The sequence below is a fragment of the Pongo pygmaeus genome, chromosome 23, assembly GCF_028885625.2.
Source record: "Pongo pygmaeus isolate AG05252 chromosome 23, NHGRI_mPonPyg2-v2.0_pri, whole genome shotgun sequence".
Taxonomy (NCBI): domain Eukaryota; kingdom Metazoa; phylum Chordata; class Mammalia; order Primates; family Hominidae; genus Pongo; species Pongo pygmaeus.
Window position 1 is genome coordinate 33,564,921 of NC_085931.1, and position 14,693 is coordinate 33,579,613.

General features: G+C 50.4%; 1 protein-coding gene across 2 annotated transcripts in view; it reads left to right on the plus strand.

Moving 5' to 3' along the window:
- DGCR2 (DiGeorge syndrome critical region gene 2) overlaps positions 1-14,693 on the plus strand; it is an 85,144-nt gene that overhangs the window by 67,443 nt on the left and 3,008 nt on the right. For both annotated transcript variants that reach the window (XM_054469278.2, XM_054469279.2), the window contains exons 7-9: positions 5,290-5,493; positions 11,995-12,147; positions 12,679-12,915. In XM_054469278.2, coding sequence (XP_054325253.1) covers positions 5,290-5,493; positions 11,995-12,147; positions 12,679-12,915 — 594 coding nt within the window. The remainder of the gene's footprint in view (positions 1-5,289; positions 5,494-11,994; positions 12,148-12,678; positions 12,916-14,693) is intronic.

The following is a 14,693-nucleotide window of genomic DNA, read 5'->3' on the forward strand; positions in this document are numbered from 1 at the left end:
TCCTTGGCTATGTCAAGTCTGCTTATGAGCCTGTTGAAGGTATTCTTCATCTGTTTTCATTGATTTTGTCTGTTTTTTTATTTCTAGGATTTCCATTTGATTCTTATAGATTCCATCTCTCATCTGAATTTCCCATCTAACCTTGTATATTGTCCAGCTTTTCCACTGGAGCCTTTAACAAATTAATCGTAGTTATTTTAAATTCCCTGCGGGAAAGTTCCTTCATCTGTGTCATATTCGAGTCTCGTTTTTTGATTGTTTTGTCTCTGGAGCATGGTACTTTTTTCTAGGCTTTTCATTGGAACTCTGACATCTTGTGTGGGACCATAGAGACTGAGTTCAGTAGTTTTGTGCTTGCAGTGGCTATGCCTTTACTTCCACCAGGCCTTTCTTGTTGGGAGGTCTTTAGTACAGTGCAGGGCGTTGATCTGGGCGAGAATTGGGCTGGGCTTGGGGTTTGTTGGCACTGTAGTTGCCCTCAGTGCACCTCAGGCTTTCGTATTTAGCAGCATTGTTGTTCTGGGTGGAGGCTGGTTTGCTGGGGGGGGGGGTGGGTGGGTTTCTTAATGTCTGCTCCACCCTCTACTTGAGGTCATCCCTTTGGGCCACATCTCTAGAGTCTGTCTTTTGCAGCCCACCTAGCAGTAGTCCACTGTGTGACTCAAGGCTTGTTAGCATGCTGATAGTAGGGTCTGATGTTCTAACTGCATCTGAGCCTTAGGCAGGCCCAGTGCTCTGAGGATCCAGGGTGGAGCCTTCACAAGTGCTTCTGACCCTCCTGCGGCTGGAGTTGGGTCCAGCACAGTGGCTCTTCACCAGGGCCCTAAAGGCTCCAGGTATGCTCTGATTAGAGGCAGCCTGACTAGAAGCAGGGCAGTGGAGGTGATTGGTTTGGGGAACATATTTGACTTTCCCTGGTGGGTTTCGAGTTGGAAGTATGGACTCAAAATAGAGAAGCTGGTGGCCACTGGCCAGATCCTGACTGCCCTAGACTGGTTGCCACAGAAGTGGTAGGTCAGAGGCCTTTGGTCATATGTGGTCTGGCCTTTGTCAGGTATCATGAGGCAGAAATGTTCTATAAATGGAAACATATAGTTGCAACCTTTTGGGGTTGGCTTTTTTCACTTTTAATTCCCTGGAGAGTCATCCAAATTGTTACTTTTATTAATGATTTGTTCCTTTTTTTTTTTTTTTCTTTTTTTTTGGCGACAAGGTCTTTGTCACCCTAGAGTACAGTGGTGTGATCAGTGCTCACTGCAGCCTCAACCTCCCAGGCTCAGGTGAACCTCCCACCTCAGCCTCCCGAGTAATTGGGACCACAGGTGCATGCCGCTGTGCCCAACTTATTTTTGTATTTTTTTTTTTTTGTAGAGGCAGAATTTCGCTATGTTGCCCAAGCTGGTCTCAAACTATAGGCCTCAAGTGTTGGAGGACATCTGGGCTGTTTCCAGTCTTTGGCTATTACAATGAAAGCTGCCGTGAACATCCGCATACAGGTTTTCATGCAAACATGTTTTCTTTTTTTTTTTTTTCTTTTTTTCTTTTATGTGTGTGTGTGTGTGTGTGTGAGAGACAGTCTTACTGTGTTGCCCAGGCTGCAGTGCAGTGGCACAGTCTTGGCTCACTGTAGCTTCCGCATCTTGAGTTCAAGCGATTCTCATGTCTCAGCCTCCCGAGTAGCTGGGATTACAGGCATGTGCCACTACGCCCAGCTAATTTTTGTCTTTTTAGTAGAGACAGGTTTCACCATGTTGACCAGGCTGGTCTTGAACTCCCAGCCTCAGATGATCCACCTGCATCGGCCTCCCAAAGTGCTGGGATTACAGGCATGAGCCACCGCGCCTGGCTGCAAATGTGTTTTCACTTCTCTGTGATAGATGCCCAGGATTACAGTTGCTTGGTTGTATCGTAGTTGCATATTTAGTTTTTAAAGAAACAAGCAAATTGTTTTCCAGAGCGGCTGTACTGTTTTATAGTCCCACTAGCAACGTAGGAGTGATTTAATTTCTCCATATCCTCCGCAGCGCTTACTGTTTTCACTATTTTTCATCTTAGCCCTTCTGTTAGGTATGCAGATATGTATGTGGACATGCAGCTCCTTATGGTTTCAATTTGCATTTCCCTGAGGCTAATGATGTTAAAACCTCTTCATGTTTCATGTGCTTACTTGCCATCTGTATATTCTCTGTTGTTCACGTTATTTTTCCTTTTTCTCTTTGCATCGTTTGTTCGTTTTGTTTTGAGAAAGGGTCTTGCTCTGTCACCCAGGCTCAAATGCAGTGGTGCAATCATAGTTCACTGTAACCTCCAGCTCCCAGGCTCAGGCAGTCCTCCCACTTCAGTCTCCTGAGTAGCTGGAACTGTAGGTGTGCACCGTCATGCCTGGCTAAGTTTTTTATTTTCTATAGAGATAGGATCTCACTATGTTGCCTAGGCTGGCCTCAAACGCAACTCCTAGGCTCAAGTGATCCTCCTGTATTGAGATTACAGGTGTGAACTAATGATCTGTTTTGTTCTTTTTTAAACTGTGGAGTTTTGAGAGTTCTTTATGTATTCTAGATACCAGTCCTTTGTCGGATATGTGGTTTGCAAATATTTTTTCTAGTCTGTAGCTTGCCTTCATCCTCTTCAGATGAGCTTTCAGGAACAAAAGTTTTGTTGTTACTGTTTTTTCCTGGCAGTATAAGTTTAGCCAAAGAACAAAAGTTCTTAATTTTAATGAAGTCCTAGTTATTTGTCTCTCCTTTTATGGATTTTTTTTTTTTTTTTTTTTTTTTTTTTTTTTTGAGACAAGAGTTTCACTCTGTTGCCCAGGCTGGAGTGAAGTGGTGCAGTCTTGGCTCACTGCAACCTCCACCTCCTGGGTTCAAGTGATTCTTGTGTCTCACCTTCCCAAGTAGCTGGGATTACCAACATGAGCCACCATGCCTGGCTAATTTTTGTATTTTTGGTAGAGACAGGGTTTCACAATGTTGGCCAGGCTGGTCTCAAACTCCTGACATCAGGTGATCCACCTACCTCGGCCTCACAAAGTGCTGGGATTACAGGTGTGAGCCACTGAGCCCAGCTTCCTTTTATGGATTATTCTTTTGGTGTCAAGTCCAAGTTCTCTTTGCCTAGCCTTACATTTCTTCTGTGTTTTTTCCCTAAAATTTTAATCATTTTCCATTTTACGTTTAAGTCTAGGATGTGTTTTGAATGAGTGTTTTAATAAGGCGTGAGACTTAGGTCAAGGTTCTTTAGTCCAGTATAGCTTTGCTCCCACGCACCACCTTTGTGCCATTCTTGGCAAATCTAAGTGTGTTGTACTTTTGTATGTTATAGACCCAATACTACATTCCATACATATTATACAATTGCTTTTTAAATCAGCTAAGAGAATAAAGGAGGAAAACTATGCATGTAGGCTATAATTTATAATCACATGATTGCCTTTACTGTTGCTCTTCAGTTTCTTATTTGTATTCAAATTACTGTCTGGGGATTGCATATTTTTAGCCTGAAAAACTTCCTTTAGTGTTTCTTATAAGGTGGATCTGCAAACAACTTCTCTCACTTGTTGTTTGTCTGGGAAAGTTTATTTTACTTCCATTTTTCAGAAGATATCTTTGCTGGATATGGATCTTGGTTGATGGTTTTCTGTGAGCAGTTATCCCACTGCCCCAGCCTCTATTGTTTCTGCTGAGAAGTCAGTTGTTTGTCTTATTGGGGTTCCCTTAGAAGTACCAAGTCACGTCCCATTTGCTGCTTTTCGTGTTTTCGCCTTGTCTTTCACTTTCAGCATTTTCACTCTGATGTGTCAGTTTGTGGCTCCTTTGCATTTATCCTAGGAACGTGGAATTTGTTGCGCTTCCTGGATGTGTAGGTTATTGTTTTTCAATGAATTTGAGTAGTTTGCAGCTGTTAGTTCTTCGACTATTTTTTTTTTTGCCTCTTTCTCTCCTCTCCATTTGTTACTCCTGTTTCACATATGTTGGTATACTTAATGGTGTTTCACATTTCTCTGGGAGCTCTGTTCATTTCTCTTCATTCTTTTTTCTCTATTTTAGCCAGGGAATAATTGTATGTGAGTATCTTGCCCTGGGAGTTCCTGACCACATGGGTGACCTAGATTTGACCCCAATCCTTTTTTTTTTTTGGTGACAGAGTCTCATGCTGTCGCCCAGGCCGGAGTGCAGTGGCACAATCTCTGCTCACTGCAATCTACACCTCTGGGGTTCAAGAGATTCTCATGCTTCAGCCTCCTGAGTAGCTGGGATTACAGGCACATGCCACCACACTTGGCTAATTTTTGTATTTTTAGTGGAGACGGGGTTTTGCCATGTTGGCCAGGCTGATCTCGAACTCCTGACCTCAGGCGATCTGCCTGCCTCGGCCTCCCAAAGTGCTGGGATTACAGGTATGAGCCACCGTGCCCGGCTGACTGCAATCTTAAGTGAGGCATAGACCTGTGATTGTGAAATTTCGGAAGAGTCTTTTTCTAGACATCCTTACCCCATTTGGAGACTGTAAGAAGCTGCCTTCTCATGTCTCTTTGCCTTTCACTGAGGGTGGCTCTCTTGGAGGCTCCTTCATTCCTTGTCTCTTCCTCCAGGCATTTGCAACATCTGCCTACCAGTTGAAGACTCTGGGTTTTTAGCCATGGCCATTCCTCTTACTCTCATCCCAGGTCAGCTCTGTGCAGAGTGTGCCTCAGGTCCAGTGGACTGTCTTCCCAAGCAGAACTGGCAGCTTCCTTAGACACATCCTGATTTTGAAATGGTTCATACTCACAGCAGCTGCGTCTTAGAATTGAGAGAATCTCATAAGTAATCTACTTCGGCAACTTCCAGGCAAGCACTTCTGCAGTGACCCTGGAGTCTGGCATTCTGCTCCATCCCGGCTCTCCGGCCTCCATTTGCCCTGGCTAGATGTGCTTTGTCCTAACAGTGTGTTGTAGTGACTGCTCTTGGACAGCCACTCCCTGTGCCGTGGGCCAGAGATCCATGGCATTCCAGCCCTAGGAAGACTCTTAGCACAATCTGGCCAAGTCTTCAGTTGCCTTGTTCATTCCCCAGGCCCAGGTGGGGAAGGTCAGCTCACGTCAAGTGGTGCAGCAGTGATGGCAGCGTTTGCTCACAGAGCTGTCTCAGAGGCTTTGATGCCATTACTCTAGTGGGCATGTCTCACATGCCCCCTCCAGCTGCCTCCTTCCCATTCTAAGGTAACAGGTAGCATTCACAGGCCCACACGGGGAGGCTACCTTTTTTGGCAGTGTATACATCTGTACACAATGTATGCTCATTGCAGGTCAAACATGTGTTGACATCAAGGACAACGTGGTGGATGAAGGGTTCTACTTCACCCCTAAGGGGGACGACCCATGCCTGAGCTGCACCTGCCATGGAGGGGAGCCTGAGATGTGTGTGGCTGCTCTCTGTGAGAGGCCCCAGGGCTGCCAACAGTACCGCAAGGACCCCAAAGAGTGCTGCAAGTTCATGTGTCTGGACCCAGGTGAGACTCTTGATAGGACGTCCCAAGTCAGCCTCCCTATTTGGGGCTGGAGGCTGGGCGTCCCTTTGCTTCCTCAGTGGTGAGGACTCAGGAGAGTTTATGGAGCGTGGCGCAGCAGCAGTGGCAGCGTTTGTCACAGAGCTGTCTCAGAGACTTTGATGCCGCTACTCTAGTGGGCGTGTCTGACACGACCCCTCCAGCTGCCTCCTTCCCATTCTGGGGTGACAGGCAGCATTCACAAATGAACTTGAACTCGAGTGTGGCTGTTTGTTCACAAATCACCACTGACAGCTTCAAACCTGTCTTCAAACCTCCGCCTCCAGGGTTTAAGCCGTTCTCGTGCCTCAGCCTCACCAGTAGCTGGGACTACAGGCGCATGCCACCACACCCGGCTAGTTTTTGTATTTTTAGTAGAGACGGGGTTTTGCCATGTTGTCCAGACCAGGTCTTCAACTCCTGGCCTCAAGTGATCCACCCACCTCAGCTTCCCAAAGTGCTGGGATTACAGGCATGAGCCACCGCGCCCAGCCTAGACTTCTAATTTATGTCCACATTGGAGCTCTTCCTCTTCTCTAGTATGATGATATGGAGGGTAGTGACAGTTGTCATTGCTTACAGTCATCCATTTTTACCTTAGAATCTTCAAGAAAAAGATGAAGTATTATTCTCAGTTTCGAGATCAGAGTCCTCACCACCAGGCGGGGCTTTAAGGTAGACACTACAGGGAATCTGATCTTGGGGTGATCCTCTCCCTTCCACTTGCAAAAAGAGAGGAGCAGGTGGGCCACTGCTCTCTGAGATGTTAACACCCCTCACACTCCACAGTCATGCTTTGTCATTCTGCACACCGGTGTAGCTGCAGCTCTGTGTGATTTCAGATCTCAAGAGAAATGTAAATGAAAAGTATGAGTTTCTTTCTTTCTTGGGTGCCACAGTAGGAATGAAATGATGGGGACTTGTGGAAGCCCCTGGACTTGTGGCCCCTGTAGAAGAGCAGCTTGGGCAGGGTGTGCTGGCCATCTCTGTTTCCAGGGGCCCTGTGGAGGAGAGGCTGCAGCTAGAGGCTGGGCCACAACAGTGAAAGCTGCCCCTGAGTGGAATGTTGTCAGTGTCCCTCCACACCAGGAGGGCTGCTGGGTGGGAGGACAAAGCTGTCCTCCGGAGGCCGTGCCTGAGGCTGGGTGAAAGTAGGCACTGTGGCATGTACCATCAGACGTGCAGTTGACTGTGGTGAGCACAAGGCTGCATTTGCAGCCAAGCCCACCAGAGGACCCAGAGCTAGAGGGTGATGCTTGGACCCCATTCTGCAGGGCAGTTTCTCCTCGTATAGGGTGCATGTCTGTTTAGGGCTATGAGAAGCACCGGTTGAGTGCTTACCAAGTTCCCTGTGCCCAGCCACATGACCATAAACCCCCAGCTTAGTGACTGGCTACAAGAGTCAAACTCTATTCACAAGCCATGCTACCTGGACTCCTGGTTCCATTTCTCAGGAGTCTACCAGTGCTGCCTTGCCACTCTGTCCAGGCTTTGTAAGAATGCCCAGATGTGTACAGGGATGACCCATTTGTGGGCATGTATGGCCTAAAGAGCCTGCCCAGCCCCAAGGACTTCTTAGCAGAGCAGGGCCCTTAGTGCATCTGGGTGGGCCCAGAGCAGCTGCAGCCCTCTCTCCTGCACGGCCAGAGCAACTTAGCTGGGCCCTGCTCTGCCCACCCTGTGGCCATGCTTCCATGGGCTCCTGACTCTCCTAGGGCCTTCTCCTGGAAGGTGCTCATACTGCATCAAGAACCGAGACACTATCACCAAAACTGGAGACTCTGGGAATAGGATGTCATGCGTTAAGCATCAGAATGTTCCCTCCAACAAGCTAAGAGTGTCTACCCTTGCCACCGTGTCATCATTGTGCTCAAGGTCAAAGCCAGTGCCAGAAGGCAAGAAGAAATGAAAAACCATCCAGGCCAAAGGGGAAGAAATGAAACCATCTCCCTTTGCAGATCACATGATTGCATAGAAAATCCTAGGGAATCTACAGGAAAGTTATTAGAAGTAATAAGTGTGTTTAAGCAAGGTCTCCAGATATAAGGTCAACATAACAAAAATACATTATATTTATATAGTCTATCTGTAATGGTTGAAAATTGAAAATTTTGAGAAAAGTACCATTAATAATAGCACCAAAAAACATGAAATACCCAATTATAAATAATATAAAATATGTGCACATTCTGTTTGCTGCAAACTGTAAAACTATGATGACAAAAATCAAAGGCTTAAATAAAAGGAAAGATAGCATGTTCATGGATCAGGTGTCTCAATATCATTAGGAGGTTAACTCTTCCCAAATTACAGATTCAGTATAATCCCAACCAAAATTCTAGCAGACATTTTTGTAGGTATTGACAAGCTAATTCTAAAAATCAGGTGGAGCAAGGCGTGGTGTCTCGCACCTGTAATCCCAGCACTTTAGGAGGCCGGGGAGGGTGGATCACTTGAGATCAGGAGTTTGTGACCAGTCTGGCCAACATGGTGAAGCCCCATCTCTACAAAAAATACAAAAAATTAGTTGGGCATGGTGGCTCATGCCTATAATACCAGCTACTCAGGAGGCTGAGGCAGGAGAATCACTTCAACCTGGGAGGTAAAGGTTACAGTGAGCTGAGATCACGCCACTGTACTCCAGCCTGGGTGACAGAGTGAGACTCCATCTCAAAAAATAAAAATAAAATAAAATAAAATAAAAGGTGGGCTGGGTTCAGCGCCTCATGCCTGTAATTGTAGCACTTTGGGAGTCTGAGGCAGGAGGATTGCTTGAGGCCAGGAGTTCAAGACCAACCTGGCTAACATAGCAAGACCCCGTCTCTTAAATAAAAAGATAGATAAAAGTTGGTGGAAAGGCAAAATAATTAAAATAGCCAAAGTAGTTTTTACAAAGAACAAAGTTGGAGGATCCATGCTACCTAATTTATGAGTTACTGTACAGCCATGGTAATCACAACAGTGTGGTATCGATGAAGGAATAGACACATAGATCAGTGGAACAGAACAGTCCAGAAATAGTCCCACACTACATATAATCAGGTGATCTCTCTGTTTTTGTTTGTTTGTTTGTTTTAAGACGAGTCAAGTGCAGTAGTGAGAACGGGAAAAGAGTACAACAAGGAGTTTGATCTGTTACTGACTGAACAATCAATTGAGATGACTCACTACCTTCAGACCAGCCTAATCTTTGACAAAGGTGCAAGAGCAGTTCAGTGGAGAAAGGATAGTCTTTCAACGACTGTTGCTGGGACAGCAGGACATCCATATGCCAAAAAATACGAACCTTACACTGTCGCTCCTACTGTATGTAAAATTTACTCAAAATGGTCATAGACACAACTGTAAAACCTTGAATTATAAAGCTTCTAGGAGAAAACAGGAGGGAAATCTTTGTGACCATGGGTTAGGCAACATTTTTAGCATGATCCTTAAAAAAACAGACAAATTTGGCTTCATCAAAATTGAAAACTTCTGTTCTTTGGAAGATACTGTTAAGGAAATGAAAAAATAAGCCCCTGACTGAATCAAAACAAATATTTGCAAAACACAAATCAAAGGTCTGTTTTCAGAATACATAAAAACTCAATAATAAGAAAACAAAACAAACGCTATTGAAAAATGGCTTTAGAAGAAGATTTAAATTATTACACTTTACCAAAGAAGATATAGGATGACGGTGAGGCAGCTGAAACGATGCTCAGTATTGGCCATTAGGGAAACAAACTAAATCCACGTGGGGTACCACCCCTGCTCGAAAGGCTAAAGTAATGAAACTGACAGCACCAAGTGCTGGCCAAGGTGCAGAGCAGCTGAAACTCATGCTGCCCTTTGCCCTTGCTTGCTCTGCTGCTGTCGGGCAGCCCTGATATGATGAGGTTCCCAGAGGCATGGTGAGGTGTTTGGCTGGTGCAGCTGCCAGGCACAGAGCCCACATTGGGTTCCTGGTCTCAGCTTCTGATCCCTGCTGACCTTCTGCTTCCCTTGGTGTCTCTGATGGAGATTTTGAAACTGTTACCACTTAACCAAGCTCGATGAAACGGTGAGCTCCTCGTCACTGGAGCTCTTCTTGCACAGGCTGGATCCTCTCTCTGGGAGCTGCAGGATAGCTGAGAGACAAAAGACAACTCCAACTGCACAGCCCAGAACTCCATGGAGGGATCAGCCCTATCAAGGGGCCTCTGGGGCCCCTGGGCTGGCCTCTGAGGCAGGCTCTCTTCTTTGTGCTTGACTACAAGTGGCTTGGTTCTGAGAGATGATTATTTCCGGTCCCCACCTTGGAGGGACAGTTGGGACCTTGACCATGTCCTTGGGTTTATTTTAGAACTGATTAAGAGTTAGTCATTGCAAAGGAGCGCCTTAGGAGCTCCCCTGGGATCTCTGAACTGGACTCCAATGAACAGGCACGTCGCCAGTCCCTGGGCCACTAGGCTTTCTTCCACTGATGAGAGTGCCCTTGAGACTGGAGGAGAGTCAGAGGCATCAGGAAAAGCAGCTAATTGGTGAGAGGATGTATCCTTCTCACATATTCACTTCATGTGTCATCAGCAAAAAATGCAGCTTTTGGAGATGCTTCCTGGCCCCGTGGGAGGAGGGCAGGAGCTGGCGCTGCCATCTGTGTAGGCATGGAGTGTGCTGGGCTAGCAGGAATGGCTTGAGGGCTCTGGGAACCCAGCCACTCACACGGGGGTTGTGAAGTGTCTCCTTGGGGCAGGCAGTAGGGGTCCTGCCTGCCGAGATTGTTGCAGAGGTGGGAGTGGCCATTCCTAGCTTAGCAGGGTCCCTGCTTGTGTGGGGTCCTCCTGCTTCCAGGAGCTGATGGGTCACTCCTCGTTCTGAAGCCTCCCTGGCCTTCACTCTTGGTCTGTGGAGGAGGCTACTTCTGGGACCACTTCCTGGTTCCATTATTCTGTGACTTCTGTGAGTTGCCAGTTTACCCGAGTCAGGAGTGCATGGAAGTGCCAGCCATGTTAGAGATGCGTGGCTGGTACAGATTCTCCCTTCATACCTGCTACCACTCACGTCATCTCTGCCTCCCCATGGGCAGCTCGTATCGAGCCCCTATCCCCAGTGTGCACTGCACCAGGGCAGGGTGTCTCCCTCTTGGCGCTGTTGACATTTGGACCAGATATTGTGTGTTGGGGGCTGTCCTGGAGGATGTTGAGCAGCACCCCGGCCTCCACCTGCTGAATACTAGTAGCATCCCAGCCAAGTGGTGGCCATGAAAAGCGTGAAAGGGTCCAAGAAGAGCAGAGGAAGGCGCAGCAGCTTAGACCCGGTGCTCCTTGGCGTCTAGCCTGGCTGGGACTCAGCTTCATGGCCCCTCCTGCCTACTCACCCAGCAAAGAGGTGTACTCGGGTCCACCCAGCCCTCCTACACCTGCACTTGGTGCATGTGTACCCAGTGTGTGGGTGTGGCTGAGCCGGGAGAGCATCTCAGTGGGGAGCCTGTGGGACCCAGTGCTGTGTCCAGGTGTCATCTGCACGTGTGTGCCAGGGCTGGGTGCGTCAGGGGATGCACATTTTCTCTGCCATGGCTTGTTAAGGATTGGAGTGACAGGCTTCACGCCCAACCACAGCAGAGGCTCATTTGTGAAACGATACCTGAGGTGACCGTGCGGCTGCCCACAGGGGCTCACTGTTCCCCCACACAGTCCATCAGGGAGTTGTGGCAATCCGAGTCCCAAGTGTACCTTGTACTGTCACTTCTCCCGGTCTGTCACTACCCGGTCCAGGCCTCTGTCATTCCCATCTCTGCCGCGGCAGGTCCTCCTCCTGGCTTCCTGATGCCCTATGCTACTCCCTTGCAGCCTGTCCTCCCCACGGCAGCCGCCCAAGCCATGCTCCGCAGGGACGTCACCCCCACTCCAAACTGCCAGCAATTGTCATCCATGAGACCCCTGCCTACCTGGCCAACCCTGGCCTCCCACCAGAACAGAGCTGTCCCTCACCGCCCCCTGGCTCATTCTTGCTGGGCAACTGAGCACCTTGCTCCCAAGAGCCCAGGCCTCAGACAAAAGGAAGGCTGCTGTTGGACGGACGTGGGAGGCCTGTGCACAGCCCTGGCCCCTGGAAAAGGATGTGCACCTCTGCAGGAGGGCCGCTCCCCAGCCACACCTGGGGTACACAGCACATGAGTGCAGCCTCCTAGGAGTGCTAGTCCTAGGACAGGAAACCCTACTTTGCTCCGGTGATGGTCAGAGGGGCGTTGGCACACAGCAGCCCCAGGGGCCATGGTGAGATGCTCCTCCTGACCTGGGATTCGCTCTTCTGCTTCTGTGCTGTCACCATGTTCTTGATTTTGAGTGGCCTTATTTCACGTGTATCCTAAAGATGGTTGGGTGCAGGGAGACACTGTGTGCCTCGTCCACACAGCCCGCCTGGGCAGGAGGATGACAGCGTCCCCAGCCTAGCATGAGGGTGGCCCCCCTTCTCAGAGCGGCCATTTCCTCCCCTCCCCCTCAGATGGCAACAGCCTGTTTGACTCCATGGCCAGCGGGATGCGCCTGGTTGTCAGCTGCATCTCCTCCTTCCTCATCCTGTCACTGCTGCTCTTCATGGTCCACCGGCTGCGCCAGCGGCGCAGGGAGCGCATCGAGTCCCTGATTGGAGCAAACTGTAAGTGCCTTCTGAGGGCCACAGCCCTGGCCCCCATCCCCACCCCAGGTCACCCCATGTCTCCATGAGCTCCCCAGCCCTGGACAGAGAGGGGCAGAGGCAGGTGGAGGGCCCCCTGGTCAGGTTTGAAGGCCACATGTTGTGGGGTCTGTGTCCTCACCTGTGGGCCAGGAAAGTTCTTGCCAAGACCCTCCTTATTCCCACCGAGCCACAGGGTGGGCAGAACTCGGAGGCGTCTGAGGGTCAGAGGCCCGGATCACCCCCCAGCTGGAGGGGTGTGGGCAGTCAGAGGCTGGGTCTGACAGAAGTGTCAGCCCAGAGGGACAGGTTGGTGTGGTGAGGGTGGGACACGCCATGGAGCACACCGGGGGTCTCGCGGGGATGCCGAACGTGGCCGAGGGGTAGGCAGCGGGGCACAGGTGTGTGCCCTCAGGGACGGCGGGCCCAGCCTGGGGGTGGGGGGCTCGGGAGCCAGGCAGCCTGCCCCCAGTGACTTGTCTCTGTTCCCGTTCCACACTTTTGATGGCCCAGTGCACCACTTCAACCTCGGCCGCAGGATCCCTGGCTTTGATTACGGCCCAGACGGGTTTGGCACGGGCCTCACGCCGCTGCATCTTTCTGACGACGGAGAGGGTGGGACTTTCCATTTCCATGACCCTCCACCTCCCTACACAGCGTACAAGTACCCGGACATCGGCCAGCCCGACGACCCCCCGCCGCCCTACGAGGCCTCCATCCACCCGGACAGTGTGTTCTATGACCCTGCAGGTGCCTGACTCCCCAGGGAGAGGGAACACCTTGTCAAGTAACCTGGCACGTGGGGCTGAGCCCAGCACTCTTGCCCAGCTGCAGAGGCCTGGGGGCCTCACTTCTTTCCAGCTTTGTCTTTGGTTTTTCCTTTAGGGCTTCTCCTGGGGCTGCCCGTGCAGAAGGGGTCCTGATCTCCCTGCCTAGCCGCCCTTGGCGATCTGTGCAGAGAGCTCTGAGGAGGCCTGGGACCCCTCCCTCCTACCTCCCTCCCTTCTGTGAGCACCTGTCAACTGGGCAGCCCTCAGGGCCCTCAGCCCAGCTCTAGAGACCTGGGGAGCTGGACAGTGGTGGTTGTGAAGACAGGGCTGGCCCAGACCCAGGAGCCAGTCACTTGTCTGTAGACACATGAGCTAGAGACACCATGGTGACAGCCCCTCGTGTCATATCAGGAGGCAGCTCTGTGAGGTGGGAGGAAAGCATGGCTTCTGTGCTACTGGCCCATAGTTGGAGTCTGCCACCCATCTGACAGTGGGCGCCATTCCTCAAGGCTGTGTAGCTAAGGAGTGGCAGGCCCCTGACCCCTGGCCTGTCCCTGTCTTTGGTGAGCAGTGTAGGTGTCCCATCCCATCTCCCTGTGCATTAGGCCCCCTAACACACACAAACCTGTAGTGTATTTGGCAGGCAGTGCCACCCCAAAGTGGCTGGCTCCTTGCATGCCTGCCCATCTCGGCAGAATGGGCGTTGTGAGGCTGGTGCTGCTGTGCTGAAAGGTCTCAGTCCTGTTCGTTTGTTTAGTCAGCTGCCACAGCTCTTGCATGATCTGGGGGTGCAGAAAAGACTTCCATTTGACCCCTGCCCTCAGGACACAGATTGTCACAGTCTTCCAGGGTAGGACCAGCTTCCTGCAAGGGATGCCGGTGGGTGGCAGCAGATCCCAGACACCTCTGTGGGCCAGGCTGCAGAGCAGGGTGGGGGCTGTGAGGGGCTGGCCAGGAGGGAGGTGCATCACCGGGGCCTTGTGCTGTCAGCTTTCAGAGACGGCCTGTGGTAATGACAAGCAGGCAGCCCAGGCACAGTGGCTCACACCTGTAATCCAGCACTCTGGGAGGCTGAGGCGGGAGGAGGGGTCTCACTATGTTGCTCAGGTTGGTTCGAGACCAGCCTGTGAGACCTCCATCTCCACAAAAAATTCAGAACTAGCCGTGCATAGTGGGCACACCTGTAGTCCCAGTTACTGGGCAGGCTGAGACTGGAGGATCACCTGAGCCCAGGAATTCAAGGCTGTCATGAGCCATGGTCACGTCACTGCACACCAGTGTGCGATCTTTTAAGATCCTGTCTCTTAAAAGAAAAAAAAAGCAAGTAATAAAGATAGGGCAAAACAAAGCAAGTCGACTCCCTGCCACACAGCCTGCCTTGGATCAGAGCTTCCTGCAAACACCTGTGTGGTTTTCCAGGCCGCTCACTGCAGCCCTGTTGCCCACACTCCGGTTGCCACATTCCAGCTGCAGCCCTGAATGTTCTTCCACCCACCTGGGCCCAGTGCCTCCCTGATGACAAATGCCCCTGCCTTCCCGCTGAGCCGGGTCTTCACCCTTACTGAGTCTGAGACTGTTTCCCTTTGGGCCCCTCTGTTCTAGTGACTGCTGGTCAGTGTGTCTCCCCTACCTCACACCGATGGTGGGACAGGCCCGTGTCTGCCATTTTTTGAGATGTGCCCTGCACCTTGCATATACCAGGTTCCCAGCCACAGGGAGCAGTAGGTACAACAGGTGTCATGTCATGAAGGAGGGCAG